The 21,001-nt window shown below is 35.8% G+C and overlaps 2 protein-coding genes across 3 annotated transcripts in view; both read left to right on the forward strand.

The window, feature by feature from the left end:
• The window catches only part of LOC105682992, a 35,085-nt gene extending 19,350 nt beyond the window's left edge, over nucleotides 1–15,735 (forward strand). The window contains exons 2-9 of one of the 2 annotated variants that reach the window (XM_012395265.4): nucleotides 4,761–4,992; nucleotides 5,071–5,333; nucleotides 8,424–8,573; nucleotides 9,120–9,416; nucleotides 9,502–9,582; nucleotides 9,684–9,732; nucleotides 9,801–10,059; nucleotides 10,569–15,735. In XM_012395265.4, the coding sequence (XP_012250688.1) occupies nucleotides 4,761–4,992; nucleotides 5,071–5,333; nucleotides 8,424–8,573; nucleotides 9,120–9,416; nucleotides 9,502–9,582; nucleotides 9,684–9,732; nucleotides 9,801–10,059; nucleotides 10,569–11,109 (1,872 nt within the window). In that variant the 3' untranslated portion in view covers nucleotides 11,110–15,735. The remainder of the gene's footprint in view (nucleotides 1–4,760; nucleotides 4,993–5,070; nucleotides 5,334–8,423; nucleotides 8,574–9,119; nucleotides 9,417–9,501; nucleotides 9,583–9,683; nucleotides 9,733–9,800; nucleotides 10,060–10,568) is intronic. The other variant, XM_012395266.4, reaches the window with a different exon arrangement.
• Nucleotides 15,736–15,862: 127 nt separating this feature from the next.
• On the forward strand, nucleotides 15,863–20,988 carry LOC105682997 (nanos homolog 3). Its single transcript, XM_012395278.3, has 3 exons — nucleotides 15,863–16,549; nucleotides 17,760–17,979; nucleotides 18,459–20,988. The coding sequence occupies exons 1-3, from the start codon at nucleotides 16,411–16,413 to the stop codon at nucleotides 18,604–18,606; spliced, it is 507 nt and encodes a 168-aa protein (XP_012250701.1). The 5' UTR covers nucleotides 15,863–16,410; the 3' UTR covers nucleotides 18,607–20,988.
• The last annotated feature ends 13 nt before the right edge of the window (nucleotides 20,989–21,001 follow it).

The raw sequence follows: 21,001 nt of genomic DNA on the forward strand, positions 1-21,001 counted from the left end.
TCCGCTGTTGCTGCTACATGCCATTACAAACCGCATAATATGCATACAGGGGCTGCTGCTGCAAGCGAGACTGAATTCTCATGCTCTCTTGCGAGTTTACCGTATAGTTGAGCGCGAGCCCAACGAACGCCGCTTTCGGAATTCGATTTTTCTCTCTTTTTCTTTTTTTGAGTTTTTCTCTCACCTTTTTTACCGTTACAACGCGCTGCCGAGACGAAGGAAACGCGAGAGTCGAAAAGATTTTTAGTTTTCTTACGTCTGTGTTTTTCCTAAATTTTCCTTTTGGAATAATGCGCGCGTTCGTATATACACGTATCAACTCGTGATAAATTTACGCTCGGATTTATTATTATCGAGCGTATATCGGGACTTCACAGTTTCAAGTTTAAGAAAACGCGGGCGTTCGGTAAAGTTACGGTAAAATTCGACCCGAGACTAGCGCGCGCGATTCCACGCGATGCACATGTTACACAGGATGAATGTTAAGCTCACTTATCGCTTTCCCGAGTTTTACGTTGTTGCGCTTGTTATTAACGCGATATTTTTATTTAAAAAGTTATCGCAATATTCATTAATTCGCAACGACCGATGAATGAAATAAAATTCCAACGCGGGAAACTCGACGTCTTATGTACGATTGATGAAATTCCGTTAAAAAAAAAAAAAAAAGAAAAAGATAAATAAAATAATAACAATTTTATTTTCGTCATTTTCAATCTGGGTACATATAAAATTGTTCGAGCGTGAAATGAATGAAATTTTTTTCCTCATGTATGAAATAAAAAAAGTAAATTTCTTATTACAAAATGTAAAATGAAGCAAAAGAAACGAACGTTTCCCATGGTCCAGATGTACAACGCGATATACAAGTCGGGCGATTCGGAGATAGGGAGTATTGAAAATTCGGGGGGAGGAGCGAGGGGGCTGAAATCTCTTATTACGTTACTGTCAGGGGGGCAAGAACGCCGGGATTGAGTGAGCAAGAGAGAGGGAACATTGGCCTTAAGAAGGGGCTGCGTTGGGATATGTGGGGAGCAGCAAAAGCCAAAAGGAGGGGAAAGGGGCGGGGGATGGAGGGGGTAGTTGTGTAGCATTTGTAGCATTGAAGCACATTGTAGGTCGTTGCGTTTTATAACATAACTCCTTAATTTCTGTAGTGTCAATGCACCTTCGAGATACGAAGAAGCCTCGCTGCTCTTTCATTGTGAAAACTATAGTACGTACAAGAGTTAGTTTGAAACATCGGTTGCATGTGTATTCCGTATCGTCATGGTATAACCGCATCGTTTCTGCGAGTGATTTGTGGCTTCGTATGCGTGTAATAAAAGTGATGCAGTTCAGTGCAGTTTCATTATACGCAAAGTTTGAAAATCTAACAAGTGTTTTTTCGCTTTTTTTATCCCTTCACGTTCGCCCGTTTAATTTTTACATGTTTGTCCAACCCTCGATTAAACGATACTCACATGTGTTTGCTTTGCTTTTTATAAACATTCAAAATTCAAATACGAACCTCTGAAGCATGCGTGAACCGACGACAGTGGGAACTCCGCTCAAATTTTATACCGCACTCGGAAATGTTGCATCTACATACCGTACCATGGAGATATAATAACGTTATACCTATATAGATGTACGTATTCTATAATATCGATGTATACACATGTATATATTTTACATGTACGTATGCATGTGCATGTGATACGCGTCTAGCCGCGGCGTCCTGTTCGTCGAACTTATCTACGAACAGATAGGCGATAAGCTTATTTTCCCTCAAAAATTCCTATATTATATGTAAATCGTGTTTAAATTTTTTCGCTTATAACGTTCGGAGATTTTTCCCTCTCTCTCCCTCCCTCTCTCTCTCTCTCTCTCCCTCTCCCTCTCTCTCTCTCTCCTTTTCTGGGTACTTTGATGCTTTGACCGAGGTTATAAAATTCTTATCGAGTTACATTCTTAATTTTCATATCAATCTCGAAGGCGGTCCCTCGATTCGCATGAATATCCCTATTTATGATACGTACGTTTACGTTTACGTATAAAGTGATTTAATTATTTATTTTTTATTATGAAAATATGTTTGTTTTTTTTAATTCGAGTATTTCATTATTCTATGTACGTATATAACATCGGTACGATAAAATACCTATACGTATATATTTACACATTTACAATTAGATATGTACGTTACATGTGATACGCATGATATACGCACGCGTAACTACATCAATGTGTCAGTTGTAATCGCGGCGTGTATTATAGTGTCAAACAAACAGAACAGTTTTGTACTATACGCTACCCATCGCACGCAATAGATTAAAAGCAATTCATTGAAACAATTGCGGAGTAAAAATCGTATGCGAAAAAAAAAAAAAAAAAAACCGAGAGATACGAAAATTGATTATTCAGAAATAGCGAGCTTTAATATCCTGTTATTCCTGATATGCGAATGATTTATTTGTATTTATCACCTGCTGTCAATAGCAGGAAATTTGATAAAAATAATTTTTTATTTTCCTCCTGCTTTTTTTCTGCGTAGAATACGAGGGTTTTTAATCAAGAGTCCTTTTTACCTCGATTAAATCAAAGCGAATCAAAAGGAGAGATTGAAAAGGAAATCATATTTGATTCGTAGTATTCCAAAAAGTACAGATTATGAGCGACGAATGATAAGAAGAGAGGAAAAAAATCCCCATTGAAAAACAAGAACGAAAATTGATAAATGAAAGAATAAATATACATAGATGAATGACCCCCGGTTATAGATATCGTAGAGACGTATTTTATTTATTTCTTTTTTTCCCCCTAGAATTTTGTGTTTTACATTTACATACTCACGAGCCTATGATACACATGTAATCACGGTTTCACAGTTTTATGTGGAATCATTTAGTTAGAATGAAAAATGTTCGTCTGAAGTCAGCTGCGATTTCGTATGAAATAATTCGGATTTATAATTGGAAAGATTTTGAAGAATTAAAAAAAAAAAAAAAAAATGCACAATTCATAAAATGGAAGCGTTGAAAATTCGCATATGCGTATCGGCCGTTTCAATCATACATTATTATATTTTCACGTTCAGAAACTTGATATTTATATTTTTAATACAGTGAGATAAAAGGCAATAAGTTTATACACATGCGTTGGTGTTTGTTTATCGTATACGTGCCAGAAGGTTTGTTGTCGATTGAATTGAAAAACGTATATAAATATTAAAAAAAAAAAATAAAAAAAAAACTAATGTTAATTAATACGTGTACGTGTGTATAAACTTACGCGCAGGTGTGATTGTGTGTAGGGATTTATCAGAATTTTGTGATTAGTTCAAACTCTAAACCACGTTTTCCTTGTGACCGCTTGTGACCGAGATTATATAGTTCACCATTGCGGTTTTTATATAGGCGTACCCACATACGTAGATTATTATACTCTACGCATTTGTCAGAGCCACAAATTGCGGTTATACACATGTGTCTATTCGTGTTCTACTAATATCAAAGTAAATTCTTCAAATAGACATCACATTGTAAAAATAGAAGCATTATCTAATTGGGACCGTTCAGATTTAATAAATTTTCGCTATGTTATTCCCCTGAAGTCAATTGTAAAATAATAATAACGAACTTGTCCGATTTAAATTATAGTCACGAAATATACGCGGCTTTCATAATTTGTCACACGATTCAATTAATATTATATATTGTAGAACGTATAATTATTTCCTCATTTTTATCGACAACCAAAACCGCATTCAAATGAGGAAATGTAATTCGTAAGATTGTTATCGGTTTTCATTTTACGTTCTGATATGTTCCATAGCCGTACTCAATTTGATCGTCGATACGTGCCGAATATATATTTTCAAAAAGAATGACTTGGAGAGATATTTTCTTTTCTTTCTTTTTCTTTTTTTTCTCGAAGAGCAAGGATTTTTTTTTTTTACGCGGTAGTATTCGCGTGTTTGAAGTACAGATCTACTTTTTGGCGATAGTCGATATAAAAATAATATGCTTGAATATATATATATATACATACATATTTTTTTTTCAACGTCCGCTCAGCAGCCGTACTAAAATTAGCTTTAAACTGTTGAAAAATTTCTCACCAGCAAATTCGAAGGCTCCTTTCTAGCTTCTGGGTAACAGAATTTCAAACTTAAGATCCCTGTGGCCTTCGGCTATATGTTAAAAATATAAAGAAAAAGAAAATACTTTATGTCATTATGACATCTGGCTATATTTATTTGTATGAAAAAGAATAAAGAAGAGAATGAAAAAAAAATGTAGAAGAAAAAGCACAAGAAACCAACAAAAAAAAACATCATTCCATTAACTCATGAGGTAGAAATAAAAGAATTGCCAGGCACCTTTGGTCAGTCGAATATCACTCCGACAGAGTCTATTCTATGTCATATTTGAAGATATCGTGTCATATTTATTTCAAACCTTGAATAACTGCTTTAATTTTTTCTCGTATTTTTAACCGCTAAGTTCGGGTCCAAGTATCATTTTTTTTACTTGATTTTTTCATTCAAAAAAGTCATCGTTGCTCATAGATATCGCATTATCTATCCCGTCCTGCGAATCTGTTGTACAGAGTTCAGTCTTTCAACTGTAGGTTATTCACAATGACGAAGATTATATCCGAAAAATTTCATCCTTCCTTCAATTGCCAGTTGAACAAAGTTCAGCCGAACAAGAGATGTAATATCATATATATCTGTGCCGCTTGTAACTGACGCAGAACTTATTTTTACCTTACAGGAAAATAAGTTGGTGGTTCGACAAAAGTCTGATAATAAGGAAGAAGGAAACGCAGAATCAAACGGCAGTGATTACGGAGGAGATTCACTGTGGCTAAAAGGAGATTTGGAAGAACTAGTCGAGGCGGAGGATATACAAGAGATCGACGAGTTCGAGGACTCGGACAGGTTCGAATTCGAACATCAAACGAGCGATTGGTCCTACCTCGACGAGGACGGAGACGAAGGCACCGGTATGTAGCGTTCGGAGTAGATCGACGCTAATTGTTTGCTAGATACGATTGTAATATCATTTTTTTCTCTAATTGAAGTGACTGGGGTAGAGGAAGGCGACGAGACGGTGAACTACGGCGGGGAGGGAGGAGAGGTGGTGCCCAGCTTGCGCATGCTGCAGCAGCGAGGCGGTTCAGCGTCAGCGTCAGCATCCAGCGGCAACATGTTCCCTCAACAATACTGTCTAAGATGGAAATATCATCACAGCAACCTACAGACTATGTTCTCACAGCTCCTAGAGCGGCAAGCATATTGCGATGTCACGCTTGCTTGTGAGGGCAAAACCCTACGTGCCCACAAGGTAAGGACAACCTGTGGCTTACTTGCTCGGAAACATATTCGACACCGATGTCGGAGTTCAAACGATAACGGGGAACAGATTTCAACCCTGCAACTCCAACTCGAATGAGGACTTCTTTTTGGAAATGGTTCCAAGATATAGTCGTACCATATACATATGTTGTACGGATCATACCCTTGAGTCTCGGCAACCCTTCCATCTTGAAACAGGCTCTTTGCAAAGAGCGATTGTCATTGATGATTCAGAAGTGTAATCGTTAAAACTACTTGGAATGTGACAGAAGTAGCTTTATTGCGTAACAGTGAAATGAGATTGCCCATCTTCCGAGTAAAGATCCAATTCTATGTACGGAGTTGCTCATTGCTGTTCTGTCTGGAACAATTTTATATTGCATCTCCTATCTGTGCATTGAACCAAGCCATGTACAGGCACTTTATCAAAGTAAAGTACATTTGGCTTGGTTTATTTTTTCTTTGGGAGGGGTCCAAATTGTAAAATCAATACTTCCTCCTAAATTTAGAAGCGAACCAAGAGTTTTTGCTTTACTTGGTACTGTATGACATATTTAAATGATAATACAAGGGGGTACACTCTGGGTTAAAAATTTATTCCCAAACGTAATAAACAAAGGATGTCAGTCACCTCGGTATAGGGGAGAGTATCGGGAGGAGGCGGAGTTTGGAAAAGGGAAAGACAGCTGTTTCCCCATCTACCTACACCTGCATCCAGGTGTACAAGTATGCAGGACATTATTGTGAAAAAGTAGAAATTACTACCTATGATATTTTGGAAAAAAACTGAAATTAATCACCGTAGCGTTAGACTTTCTAATTCGATATTTGCCCCCAAAAACATATCTGCCGCGAATCATCTGGGATCGGGGTCTCGCAAATGTATTGTGAACTGCTCGCGGTACTATTGAATACTTTTTTAACAGCAGGTTTAATAACTATCATATATTGTAGACCGGAGAGAACAAGCAGGGTACAGTTATGAATCGGCGATATCTGATGATACGATATTTTCAGATGATAGGAACGAAACAGTGCGCAGAGTTGTGATACGAAAAAAAAATTAGTAACACTTCGTGTTTGTGAAATCTTGAGGCCTTGGTATTTGAAATCTACTTGGTCGTTGTCAGAGAGCAAAGATAAAAATGAAATTTTATTGTACCTATAACGCGAGCAAAGAAACAACGTTTCACTAAATTAAAATTTAATTCTACGAAGTGAGCTATAAAAAAGTATGATCAATATTTTTGTATGAGTAAGTACTTTTCCCCGGTGCCACTGTGTATTTGAATTTGTGCCCGTGCTTCACTCCTATACTGAGTCATTCCTCACACTTACAGTTTGTTTCCCCCCCTCCTCCGCATCCCTTCACCATTCTAGTTCCTGTTCCCTACTCCTCAATGTCTATCTCCTGCATTGGTTGAAATTCGAAAATTTTAATGCCTTTTTTTACTGCCCTGGCCTTCGCAGCTGACTGGTTTCTAAGAATTTTGAGCTACGAGGCACTCTCTAGTTTCTTTATTACAATATTTTCATCCTTGATGTGGAATACTTTGAATGTATTCTTTTTATAATAATTGAAACCAGATCGTCTAACACAAGTACTCTGTACATCAACTTACATTTGAACCACCAGGCGTGTGTAGTGTATCTAGACGTCGATATGCATTTATTAATTGGAAGCTAGGGAACGAGATTAGACTGAATTATTTTTCAAATATAATAGCTATCGGATTAGAAAGTTTTTACAACTGTACCAAATGATAGTACTGTTCAATCGTTTAATTTAACCAAGTACCGTTTTCTTCTATTTCATGTTATTTCCCACAGCCTATAATTACACAAGCATTATTATAGAGTTTCTAGTCTGCTTTATTTATACTTCGTTCAATCGCACAGGAAACTAATTTTCTTCTTTTTTTTTTTGTTTCTCATAAATTCGTATTATACTTCATCAAGAAATTTTTATAATCCACGTAGTGTTTTTTTAATCAATGATATAATGATTAAAACAAAAAATAAATAAACGAAATAAATGAAAATAATGAAAAAATAATGTAAATTAATTCCAAGCTCGGAGTTGTTAAAGAAAGGTGGTATAGGAAAAAAAAATTGTATACAACTGAAGTAATGACGCGATATAAAATGAAAAATATAATTTATTTTTTATCGCAGTATTTTCCCATAAAGGCTTGGGGGTGAAATAAAATAGTATATAGCTGCTCTGAAAAGTAACGTGCCTTGGCTTTATGACCTTATTTGTGGAGACATAAAAATTGAGAAAATCAATACCAACTTCAGATATTAAATATTCAGGCTATTGACTGCCTGGAGAACTTGGGTGGGGCTATGCTAGATATATTCACTTTTTTTCTCTGCACCAGTTTATAATTATTACTAATTTTTTAATTTGTTTTTTTTTTTTTTTTTCCAAAACGTTAATTGAAACATTTTTATTCGTCAAACAGTACGTGCTGTTCAACGATAAAAGCAATTTATAGCGAATTACAATGAATTAATATAATTACCGAATGCATTAAGATTCCGGCTGTCTGCTTTACATCTTAAAATTTACATATTTCACGCCAGTTTAGGTAATATGTGTTTTTTGATTTATTTCAGTGTACTGGTTAAGAGTGTTTTTAACTATACTTTTTGGAAGGATTTTAATTCCTATTCAGTTTTTAGATAATCATTGCTATCGAACCATTTTCTTTTTTTCTCTTTCAGTTCTGTTTCGTTCACATTTTCCCAGTCCAACGATAAGTTTTGTCGAAAACGTCGCATTCCAAATTTTTTCTCATACAAATCGTTTTTACTATTCGTTCTTCTCTATAATTAAATAGCCTTTTTAAATTTTTTAATAGTTTTCGCTGAGTCATTTTCCTATTGCCAGTCTGTTTGAGACCTAAATGGCCTGTGAAATATGCAGATCCAATCATACATCATTTAAATAATCAGAACACAATTGTTACTTTGTCAATTTATCATTAAAAAATTATGATAGCTCGCATTGTTTTTGGGTGTTTACTATCATTTTTCAAAAGCAATTCTAACAATTTGATATTTTTCAACACAGGTGGTATTATCAGCTTGTAGCACATACTTCGACACAATCCTATCACAGTACGAAGAGAAAGATCCAATCGTCATAATGCGGGACGTTAAGTTTTCTGACATAAAAGTCCTCGTAGAGTTCATGTACAAAGGAGAGATAAACATCGACCACGTAAGTATCTTTTTCGTTCGTTTTTGCACTTCTTCGGCAGATTGTGATGATCACATCAAAGTGGGATTAGTTGTTTGCAGTTTGCCATGTTTTTTTTCAATCCTCTTATTGATTGGAAAATATATGAGAAATGTCTTAGTAGAATCATAAAATGAATGGAGGCTCATTAACTTAATAAATGATCTATGTCTGTGAATCAGACGTGAGTGAATGAAATTCAAAGTAGCATACAAGTTGAATCTACGCTTTTTTCTTTGAACTAAAAAAAAATGAAAGTATGTATTTTTGAAATACATTATTCTTGTTACTCTGGTGACCCACATAATATTTTTCCGATTCAGCCAGCAATAGAAAGCTGTTTGTAGAAAGTACATATTATTTAGCATTCAGAGGCCAGCGTATTTGAGAGAAAATTGATAAATATGAAAGCGTCGTTTATAGCAAAGATTCATTTGATGAAAATAACAGTACTTATTTAATCAAAAGTACACATCCCACTATACATATTGTAATGGACTCTTTAAATAAGTATCAATATTTTTTTAGACGAGGTTGTCATCCCTACTAAAGACAGCGGAAGATCTGCACATCAAAGGATTGGCTGAGGTCAGCTGGCGTAGTGACTCGGGTCAAAATGACTTGAGCAATAGTGGCCACAGTCCGGGAGCAGCTCCTCCAGGAGTAGAAGCAGTTCTCAGAGAAGGAGATGCCGATGAGCCTCCGCCCCCAAAACAAAGACGTAGAGGTCGTCCTCCGCTCGATGATCCTCCATCTGCACACGACGTTTTCACACCAAAAGTCACCTGTGTAACTGGCAATGCTGGCTCAGAAGATGCATTTAATGTAAATCATTGGAGTAACTTTGATTTTCATTGATTGGATCAACTTTGAACACATGGAATAACTTTGATTTTCATTCGACCCACAGGAAGAGATGAGCGAGGGAGACCACGAGAGTTGGGACGGTGAAATGGTGATGTCTGAGAATAATGAAACCCCATTACCAGTGGTGAGCTACAATACTATGCAATTTTCCTTGCTCATCACCTTTGAAACAATAGTTTCTGGCAATTTATTCTACAAAATATGTTCAACTGTTGATTTTTGCAGTTGTCCTATATGTCGAAAGATGACGGAAATCTAGACCAAGACAAAAAACGTATGTATTATTGCTACATAAAGCTTATGTTTGTGTTTACACGCGACTATATATTTATTTTGTCACAGCACCTATCAACACGTCTAATTCCAACGCTTCAAACCCAGCAATTCCAGAACAATTCCGAGATGTAGTGAAAATGAACGACTACTTGACGACTGGACGTCGCCAAGAATTCTGGGAAGAGCCCTTCACGCGACGTGTCATGGATGCTATAAAGAGTAAGGAACTGGAAATGAAAACTGCAGCTGAAATTCTTGGTGTGTCTTATGGAACTTTGTATGGCAGATACCGTGACAGCTATGGTTGCCTTAAACACCCCTATAGGTTCGTAAAACTTCCTATTCTTGCATTCGTACTTTTTGTTCTAAGCTAAAATCAATGCATGATCGCTCTGCCTCATCTCTGGTCGCAACCATTGGCTCAAATATCTTTGTGTCCAGACAAGACTTCAGTTATTTACAAGGCCTGTGATGGTAATTAATTAGATCGCGCTGGCATAAGTTATCTCAAAACTAATCAACATAATTGTGTACACCGTAAATAGTAGAATAATAGGATATGTAAATACCTCTGAGTTCAGCCAACATATGAATATAAATATAGTTTAGTCCATACAGAGTAGGCATAAATGTTCTTGTTGAGATCATATCTCTATAGATCACCGCATCGTCATGCCATTATGCACGAGAGTTTACTAAACTACTACTGGTTGTATAATAAATTAATGCTCACAATCAGTGGGTTTCAATTGTTGTGTTGATCTTTTTTTTCCGTTATTAAAGATTCTCCTAGAAGTGAATAGTATGTTTTGTATGGTCGTTTGTAATTTTCAGAGTCAGAGATTTCTGGTCAGAACCGGGCCCCGCGGAAGTCCTGGCCAAATTACGAAGGAAGGAAATTACACTTTTTCGAGCTGCTGAATACCTCAATGTAACCGTTCACACTCTCGCCACATACTTATCGACGCTCCAAGGATCGGATAGAATCTCACTTTCTGGGGAATTAGCTGGTCCCATTACTTCACTCGACGGCAACATGGAAGCAGAAAATGATGCGGTGAATGAAATACTTCAGAAAATTAACGCCAACGTTGGGGTGGTAGGGCCGAACGCGTCGACACCCATAAAACGAGAAGGTGGTGGATTCCTAGATGCTACGTCTCCGATACCTAAGGCCGCAACTTCAGTTCTTGAGAATAACCCCGATATTACTATAGTGAAAACGGAAAGTATGCCTCGCAAGCGGGAATACTCGAAAGTTCCAAACTCTGAAAACAACAATGCTAAATTAATGAGTGGTGGTGGAGTTAGCGAAGCGTCGCAACAAAAGCTCTCAGACTCGCTATCGTTGAACAGTGACAACAACAAACCCTAACTATTCAGGCCGTACTTGGCTCCTATGAATCCCAGAACATCCCATGCCAGCTACGCGTCTGAGCTTTGTCCACGCAGATTTTACTCTAATGTTTTTAGCAGGTTTTTAACCAATTTTCAACTGAATTAGCCAGGCAGGCGTACTGATTTCAATATTTACTATTGATTTGACTTGGCTCTTAAGTTATCTTTGCTCGTCAATAAGGGATTCTTCTCTTGTGCCCTCGATCAGATGGCAGTGGGTTATGGTTACTTACATCCAGTGATAAAGATATTTTATCGATGTGGAGCTGATTCATTGTGATTTAATAATTCATGTTTATTTCTTTTTTAAAAAGTCTTGAATTTATTACGTTAATCGAAACTCGAAGTTCCATTAAGTCCTAATGTAGGTAGATAATAAATTTTGAGATGACTTGATTTGTCATATTGGTAATTACATAGATGTTCTGCAAAGATGAAATATTTTTTTCTGAAATCTCAGCTACTAAAGTGTATGCGTGCTATTCGGATTAGGTAACTCTCACACCACAGATTTATGAAATCCAGTAAAGATGTTGAATAACATTGATACGAAGAAAGCTTTAAATAATAAGAAACATAAACGTGTTTCGTATAATCCCTTCTTGATCGATCAATTCATTCGTGAAGTTAATATATAAATTTCTTTGGGAAAATCGACCGCATTGAAACACAAATAAGTTTAGTTTTTAGTGCATAGCACTTTGATGAAAAAAATCTCATTGTTTAATTAATTGAACTTGTGTGTAGTGATGACCATGTAAGTTTGGCTTAATCATAAATGGTGTAGTTGTACACTACGCAATGAGATTTAGGTTGGCAGAAAATATTCCTAAGGGAATTCACAGCGATACACAGAAGAGGTGGTGATCGCGAGCGGTTCGACCCGCATCCGTCGTACGCAAATTTCCACCACGGATATGTGGTGGCAACCTACGTCTCATCGCGTAGTGTCTAACTACACCACTTATGATTGAAGCAAGTGTACATACATGTGTAACTTGTGAAAGATCCTTGTTCACGAAATCTGGATTTTTTTTATGTTCAAAAGTCGTAATATACCGCAAGTAGATCTTTTAGACGAATTATTAGAATTAAACGCGAGCTTTTTATAGAAATTTTCAGTGGTTTTTATTTAGTGATTATCATTAATTGGTATCGAAGATTTCTTTGACACAGTACGAAATATAACGTCCATTGTAAATATCGGTGCAATAGTGGAACCTAAAATTAATATTATTTGTCACAAAATCATGAAAGCTATTCTAAGATAAGGATATACCTGTATTTAATTGTGCAATTATGTTATTTTTTTTAATTGTTTTCTATAAGTTATCGCAAATAATTAATATCGGGGTATATCTTGGTCGTGTCGTTGATGCTTTGTTGGCATGTGTACCAACTTGCATTTCAAATTAGTTTATTTCGTGTGAATTATTTTGAATTCAGTATCCGCTAAGGCGGGTATCAAATCTAAAGCACACGTTGAACGTACTCACGAGATAATGACTGGATATGAGTATTCCTGCTTGCTGAAGGTGAATAATATAAGACCTAAGAATATGATAAACGTATTTCCATAACACAATATTTTTAACGATAGAAGAAGAAAAGTGTCCTCACATACCTAACATCCATGATTAGGGTGTGCGTAAAGTACTTGGCTGAAATCCGGTGAAAGAATTGGCTGCTTCATTGAACATTGTACAATTTGTGGGATGATTATAGATTTTTTTTTCATCCGACAACCATCAGAGTATTGCATATTAGTTAAGCGAGGAGGCTAAGTGTATAGTATTTTTTTTCTTTAAAAATCAGCTAACAATCATGAGAATACTAATCCATATATTTATTACAAAGATTGATTTGTTTTTCGCTTATTTCATTGTGAAAATGTTGACACATGTTTCAGTCACTTTACGAACACTCTATACCGATTGCATTAATTTTTAAGTTTATACTATAACCATTATTCTCACTTTCCAATGTTCTGTTCATTACATACAATGAATACAAAAGTAGATCTGCTCATCATAACGACTAATTCAAATTTCAACAAACTCATTACGTCTCATTAAACTCGTATTAAGTAAATAATGTTTTTACTTTATTTTTTTTTCTTCTTTTTTTTTCTGTTTTTTGAATAAAATAAGACTAAGACATACCAAATGAAAAATGTAACGACAAGTTTTGTTAGGATAGTTCTATCGCATATCAAGAGAGCAAAATACATGCTGATGCTCTCTGTATTGCCTACGCACGCCCCGAAGATTAGGTGCATCGGGGCGCACAAAGACCACTTTTACTCTAGCAAGAGTATACGACTAGAAGTATTAATATTAAATATTAATAAACAGTACAGCGGTTTGCAAGTAAATGGCTACGTTTTTTAAAATTATAAACATACGCTTGCATGTGATTTATTTAAGGTATAAACTATTTACAAAACCGAGAAGATTCCTTATTTATTACGTTTCATAAATAATTTCACTAGTATTATTCCGAACAAGTAACTCTCTCAAAGCTCACTGTCACATTTTAATTATCATTTTTCACAACCAAGGGCAAAGAAGCTCTGTGTCTACCCCAATTAGTTTGCTAACTGTACATAAATTTATCAATTGTCTGACCATGATTAGTCAGCGTATGTAGGAGAGCCTAAAAAAGAAGGAAAAATAATAAGAATTTTGACAAGAGAAGGAAATTTGGATGTTTTCTTTGAATATATGGAATGCAGAATAATATGATAGAGATTTGAAGCAACTGTTGAGTCTCAATTTATTTAGTCGAAATGAATGAGTTGTTAACACTGTGTCCCATTTCAAAAATGTATTAAAATAATGCAAATGATTGTTTACAATTAAGTCTTTTCATTAATGTAACTTTTAACCAAGGTTTAAGGTAGTTCAGTACAAAGATCAGCACTTTAGCTCTTATTTATCCCAACTCGCATATAATAATTATGCAAAACTTTAGTTATAAATTTTTTGAAATGTGGCCACTCGCTTGGAAATCTCTGTATTGATATCACGTAACAGAACGTGCTGTATTTGTGATGCATGCGCGTGACCACATTGACATTGTACGAGAAGACAGGACAAGACTAGCCTATTGGCAATAGAGGCCATTTACTACGGCTATCACACCATGAGACTAATATCGATATCATTAATTACATGTGTCGTTTGATATAAATGAGTAATGAGTATAATTATGTATAATCAATCGTTTTATACACAACCTAATTATAAACTACGTACACTATGTACATTCCTAGTATACACGCTCTCACTCTCACTCTCACTTCCATACACACAAAACATTTACATTACATTACATTACAATACAGTACATTACATTACATTATACACGCATAAAACGTATGGACCTATTATATATTTATAACGATCATATAGTTATTCTAAACGGACCACCGCAGCATCAACATACCGAGATCATTAAATTAATAAATTCATTAACAAAACATGCCTTTGCCTAGATACAGAAATTCGTTTAATAGTTACCTAGAACTGGTTAGAAAATGTGTCCCGTGTATAGAACAAATATTTATACCAATATATTAAGTTCAAGTACAGAGGCAATAAATAATTGTCTTTCCTCTAAATTTGCATTTATTTGATAAAAGAAGACGACTAGCTTTACTCGAAAATGTAGGTAGAGTTCAGAGAATAACTAATGCAGGTTGATATTCCTGGCAATATTATTACACAGAGTTATTATTCAGACGATAATTAAAACTGTGCAATGGTTCTTCGACAGAGATTTTATACACGAGACACAGTGAAGATATTTTTCAAATAATGTGAAAAGAAGTTCATTAAATCATGGTAATTCAAACATATATATATGTATATATATTTATTTATATAATATATGTATGTATATCTCAAGAAATACCAGATGTATTTTCACCGATCACTAATAATCAACCCCAGCAAAACACCGAGCCTTCATAGTTTCATACTGACCTTTACTTCATTTAGTCTGATATTTCGAGATTTAAGAGCATGATATTAAACTTAGGACGGAGTTAAGTGATCAAAAAAAAAAAAAAAAAAGAATAAAAAAAGAAAACAATAAGAAAACTTGAATCGTACTCTTTGATTAAGAAATATCAATTATTAGCCAAAGTTAGGGTTTTGCGTTTACTCTTAGTTATTTCACACACGATATATGTTTGACATATGATTATTTTAATTTTTTGAAGTATGTATTATTATAATCGTGGTAATTTTTAGACTAGAGAACAATATATTAGCGTATAGAAATTAAAGTATACATAATGATATAAAATAAAAAATAAAATAAAATATATATATTGATAAAATATTATTGAGGTCGCGCCTAGAGATTGGAAGTGCATACAATGCTGGGAATGAATGAATTTGAAAAAAAGAGAGAGAAATTTGAAAAGTGGTATAAAGCAGCTTAGATTGCGATATGTAGCTAATCAGGCTGCTTGCGGAGAGCATTCATTGATTGAACAAAAACTCAGTAAGTGTAAATGTTTGTAAACAAATTATGAAACATTATTTGTTCAGTGCCTACATATTTACACAGTAATAATAAACATGAAGATTAGTGATATCGTCGTCTTATTTTATCATAATTTATGTAGTCACATCCCCCAAGCAAAAAAGGTAAAAGTAATAAAGAAACCAAGAGAGACAAAGGAAATAAATCAACTCATACCCAGGGCCCTTGATTGTCCCATAAAATATCCACTTGATCCACTTGTTCGCATCTGCACCTGCAGTCAACTGCACATCTTCAACTTTTCCTTCAACTTTTCACCCCTGCCCCCTCTGCGCGACCGTAAATCAGCGAATCGGTGTGAGCTTTTGAAGGGTAGTTGCGTGCGCCTCGTTTACTTTAGCACGCACGAGAAGAGTGTCCAATAGTGAAAGAGAATTCAAAATATTTGAGCCTGTTACGGAAAGGAGGTGTGGATATTTTCAAAGCTTTTCGCGTGCCTCTCAGCGGTGACGTCTTGAGAGGGGCGTTGAAATTTGAAAGCGCGCCGCGCTCAGCTCAGTTCCAGGCAAGTAATCGTGTTGAGTGGACGTGTGACGCGTTTTAAGGCGTTAATCGCTTCGGTTAATTTGATATTTAGTTTTCATTACAATTTTCATATTAATATACAGAACTTTTCTATATTAAGTACGACTTTTCTACAAAACGTTATACATTTTTCCATCGTCATCGCTTGAGCTTTTCCTCCGGTTTGCTTTTGACAAATAACGATCTCTCATTCGCAAAGATGAAAGTTCTGGTATCGCAGCAATTGCCGATGCTACATGTGTCGAATTCCTTCTTCCCATATAATCCAAGTCTGGAAGAAGAACTGAAGCGACTTTTCAACTTTACTTTGAACCCCGATAATTGCGAACGTGGTAATGGTAAGTCGAGTTTCTTCTGTTATTAATTAATACCTGATATTGTTAAAATTTAAAGGGCTGTTCGACATCAGCTGATTCTACGATGTCGAACTTATATTGCTAGAATTTCAAAAATTATATCGTCGTTTATATTGAATTCTGAACTTGTATTGCACAGTGTTATGTATAAGTCAAGTTTTAATAATTTTTGTGAATTGATAGTTTGTTCTGGTATGAAATGTGCAAAATACGTCACTACGTACTCGCTAAAATTCGCAAATTCGACACATTTATTCAAGCTTTTACGTTGCTGCTTGATTGATCAACCAGATTTCAACCGATAATTTTTTTTTGTATAAATAGGAAAACTCCGCATCACGCATTTAATCGGAATATCAAATATTCTCCTTTTCCATCGACGTGCGTTATGGCTATAATGAGTTAGGACCCGGCTACTTTGTACACCAGATCAAAGAGTGCCGCTGCCGCATCAAGCGGCAGCGGCGTCTTTGCGTCCGCGAAGGTCACGATTGCGAATTTGAAAACAAAGCAATCTACGCACTTGAAACATTTTTCTAGATTTTTAGAAAAATAAAGCTAGCATCGTAGCAGAGGATAAGCAAAGCGATCGAATTTTGACAACATTCTATCATTGTATTTTTTATTTTGTCGGCAAACTCTTTGATGTCGGCTTTTTCCCTTTCATCTGGTTACACTATACGCGTACATTTTGCGATTTATTTTCATCATTTTTTCGTAAGCGACTATTTATTGATACCGATGTACGAGCATAGCCAATCGTATTCAAACTCGTAGAGGATTAAGATTTCCTCTACGGAACCGCTGACAGAGTGATTCAATTTTTCCTTTTTCATTTCTTGCCGCTCGGTCCTTATCTTTCGTCCTCACGTTATCGCGATATCGTATTACCAAGCCCTCGCTTCACTCTCGTCGAGTTCTGTTTATTTCAAGTTCCGACCGCGTGCTAGCTGTCGGCTCCTCCGTTAATTATAAACATTTGTTGATGTCGATGCACAGGCATAAGCATTATAAAAAATTTCAACTACAAACAACCGAACCACTGTCTGTCCCAGTAATAATTCAACGAGCCTAATTCGACGCTCGCCACACGTCGACTATTCCTATGATCGTTTGAATCGAGAGCAATCTTACGAAATCCGGTGTGCCTCAATTAACGATATAATATTATTTTTATACTTTTGCCGAATAGATGTGAGAGAAGAATTCAAGCAAAATGGCCAAGACTCCGAGTATTGCCCAGAGTTGGAAACTGGTGCGATTCCTCTTCCAAATCCCAGAAGGAGGAAATCTAACAGGAAACCTCTTGCCACCGAGTGCGTATTCTGCAGAAACAATGGGGAGGAAGCTCATTATTATCGTCGTCATTTGCTCAAAGATGCCGATGGTCGCATTATGTGCCCAATTCTAAGGTGAGTCAAATTTTATTTCGATAAAAATAAATGCCCGATTCTCAACAGCACGAGGAGTCCGGAGGTCGTATTACGGTGACTCGTCGCTTACTCAGAATTTAATTCTCCTTCATCGGAAATGATTTAATCTTTCGAGTCAGATTTTTTTCGCCTTATTTTTTGAACGCAAGAACTGCGTACCGGTCTCTACAAATCATCTGTATTATTATCACCATGCTTCTCATTACACGTATTTGTAACGAAGTTGGTTTCTCAGTGATTTCTGTCTTCTTCTCTACGTTTCGACTTTGTTTACAAACTCAAGTCAGTTTACCACGTCTGCTTGTTGAATTACGTACCCCTATTAAATCTGCGTGTTGAGATACACCGTCAATGACGTTATTATACGAAGAGCGAGCCATTCTCAATATATTTAAAGCTACAAATATCCATCGAGAAAAATTGAAGTAATTATTTTTTTTGTAATTTTGTTTTTTCAGAGCTTACACGTGTCCGATTTGTGGAGCGTGCGGGGACGCGGCACATACGATAAAGTACTGTCCCTCGAACAAGAATCCGGAGGCTGTTGCAACCGTAAACGCGTTGAAGGTTTTGAGAAACTCTACTGGCAAACGTCGTTCGAAGTAAAAAAAAAACAATCAGCAACATCGATCTATACAACGATGCCCTTGGATTTGGAGGATGTAACGCGGAATCATCGAGTCCGCCGAAAGAGTTGCGTTCCGCTGCCGTGTGAATCGATGCCATCGACCAGTGAACAAGAAATTTGAAAAATTATGGTATAACAGATATACACTGACTTACCTTCACCGGTTAGGGCCGAGTTTCCTCCGACGATGCCTTGAAATTTTCCTCTTCTCGGGAAATTCGCGCCTTTTTGCTGCCGCAGCGCTTCCTGTGAGATCAAAGAACCGATTGTACATGATTTTAAAACACCGTTGAAGGCGGCCGTGTTCTGGCTACGGTCGATGCGTTCCATCAGTTTGTTTAAAATTATGCACAACTCATAAGCTTCTAGTTTCACAGGATGCGCTACGTTTTTGTCATGGTTTTGTCGGAATGATCAACGTTTAAAATATGATTACGTTCAGTTATTATCGCGGAGCTATATTTTACAGCCTTGATTCATTTTCATTGCCATGCCGTCAATTTTGCTTTTATTCCGCCAATTCAGATGCGCCAAATTAATAATAGTATTTTGTTCACGCGACGGCGTTCGCATCGATGTAATAAACGTCCAGCGTTCAAATCACGGGGCTTCGGCAAAAAAAAAAAAAAACAAACAAAGAAAAAACAGATAAGCAAGTGTTAAAACCGTTTTTGAAATCATATTCCAAGCCAATCAAGTATTATAATATTAGGAGATACTCATAATCAGTGAGTTTTGTTTTTACTTTTCTATGCGATTTAGAAAGTAAGTTCGTTAATTGTGGTAAGAATACTCCAATGCTGACTAATACCATCTTATGATAACTATGCACAAAAATGAGGTTTTTCCAACACATTTTTTTTCTAAATATCGAAACTGATCATGCTTGACCGTACTAAAAAAAAAAAAGAAAAAAAGAAAAAAAAAACGATCCACGTTTTGATTACACGAGGTCCAAGACGAATCACGCTACAGTTTGATCATTTTCATCATTCACTATTATTCATAGAAATCATGATTTTACAATTTCACTATCAAACCAAATTAGGTGGGATTTACAGTTGCGTGCACGATTATACCCATACCCGCAGTAAATCAAAATCATTTTTAGATGACCATAGCCACAGCCGTTCCGATTAATACACATACAGATGCGTGTCGGTATCCACCTGTATCAGCGGCTGTTTTTTTTCTGAAAAAAAAAAAACAAAAAAAATGCAAGTAAAAAATCTAAACCTTATAAAAATCCTTGTATGATTCGTTCACTTGAAATCGCGTTCGAACAAAGCAAAGTGAAAACGTTTAGCCATCGAAATCTGTGTCGATCGTCTATTGCGCAAGCGGAGTTAGAAACGATTTGATATTATCTTTTTATTTATGTTGTATTTACGTTTTAAGTAACTTTGAAATCGGCTCTGAAAATTCATATTATTTACAATTCGTCCTACCGCCCCTCCCTTTCCTCTGCAGATCCCGTTTTTATCATGTGCGACGATTTTGTTATATGCGACAAGTGGATTTTCCGACTCTGATTTCATCCCTTCCATAATATCGACTCGTTTCATATCCCGCGACGGTTGACACAGTTCCAAAAGATTTGAAAAACGTTTTATTCTTCGCGCGTTTCCCGTACAATTGCGAAATGACGAAACCGAAAGAGTAGTTGGAGGAGAATGTTTATTGGAGTAAATGAGAGCGAGAACGACATCCTTGGTCGTTTCAAATTACATTGGCCAGAGACTATCAGATCCCAAGTGTTCTGCCATATTTTCTATTTCTTTATTTTCTATTTGATTTTTTTTTTTCATTAATTTTTTTGTTCTGCTTTTTAAAATAAACTTCTTCGGAATTTCGACCGTTTGACTGTCTATTGCTACGACTGTCGACGTTTCTTCTAAAGTATAGCTGGCTTCTATTCAAAATCTTGAACCGTCTAGTCTAGGATAATACAGAGCTAAATACTGTTTACATTATACTGATCGAAATTCTGACGAAGATATTTTCAACGATGACTGAATATAATCACAATTATAATACATACTTTAAACTACGTTATGTACTTACAGAAAAGATCCAAAAGAAAAAAAAACCAAAAAAAAAAAAAAAAACGTATCTAGTGTGATTAGTTATAAGTTGATTTCCAAGACGTACCTTGTTAGATATGTATAGGGAATACAGATTATCGAGTTTTGTCTCGGTACTTTTCGTTGAACCAAGTTTTTGAATCTGATTGAGATAAGACTTACGCATAAAATGTTCGGAGCTGTTATAATATATGATATATAGTATATACGGATAAATATATATTTATGTATGTTGATACTTTGCACAAGCTTGTCGCGAGTTCTAATTGACTGACTGAAGTCATACATT

The sequence above is a fragment of the Athalia rosae genome, chromosome 1, assembly GCF_917208135.1.
Source record: "Athalia rosae chromosome 1, iyAthRosa1.1, whole genome shotgun sequence".
NCBI lineage: Eukaryota > Metazoa > Arthropoda > Insecta > Hymenoptera > Athaliidae > Athalia > Athalia rosae.

Excerpts from the sequence above, each read along its gene's own strand:
- LOC105682997 (XM_012395278.3), top strand. The coding sequence starts at position 16,411 with ATGAAAGTTCTGGTATCGCAGCAATTGCCGATGCTACATGTGTCGAAT. Across the intron at positions 16,550-17,759 it reads TAATTGCGAACGTGGTAATG|ATGTGAGAGAAGAATTCAAG; the intron begins GTAAGTCGAGTT and ends TTTGCCGAATAG. Across the intron at positions 17,980-18,458 it reads ATTATGTGCCCAATTCTAAG|AGCTTACACGTGTCCGATTT; the intron begins GTGAGTCAAATT and ends TTGTTTTTTCAG.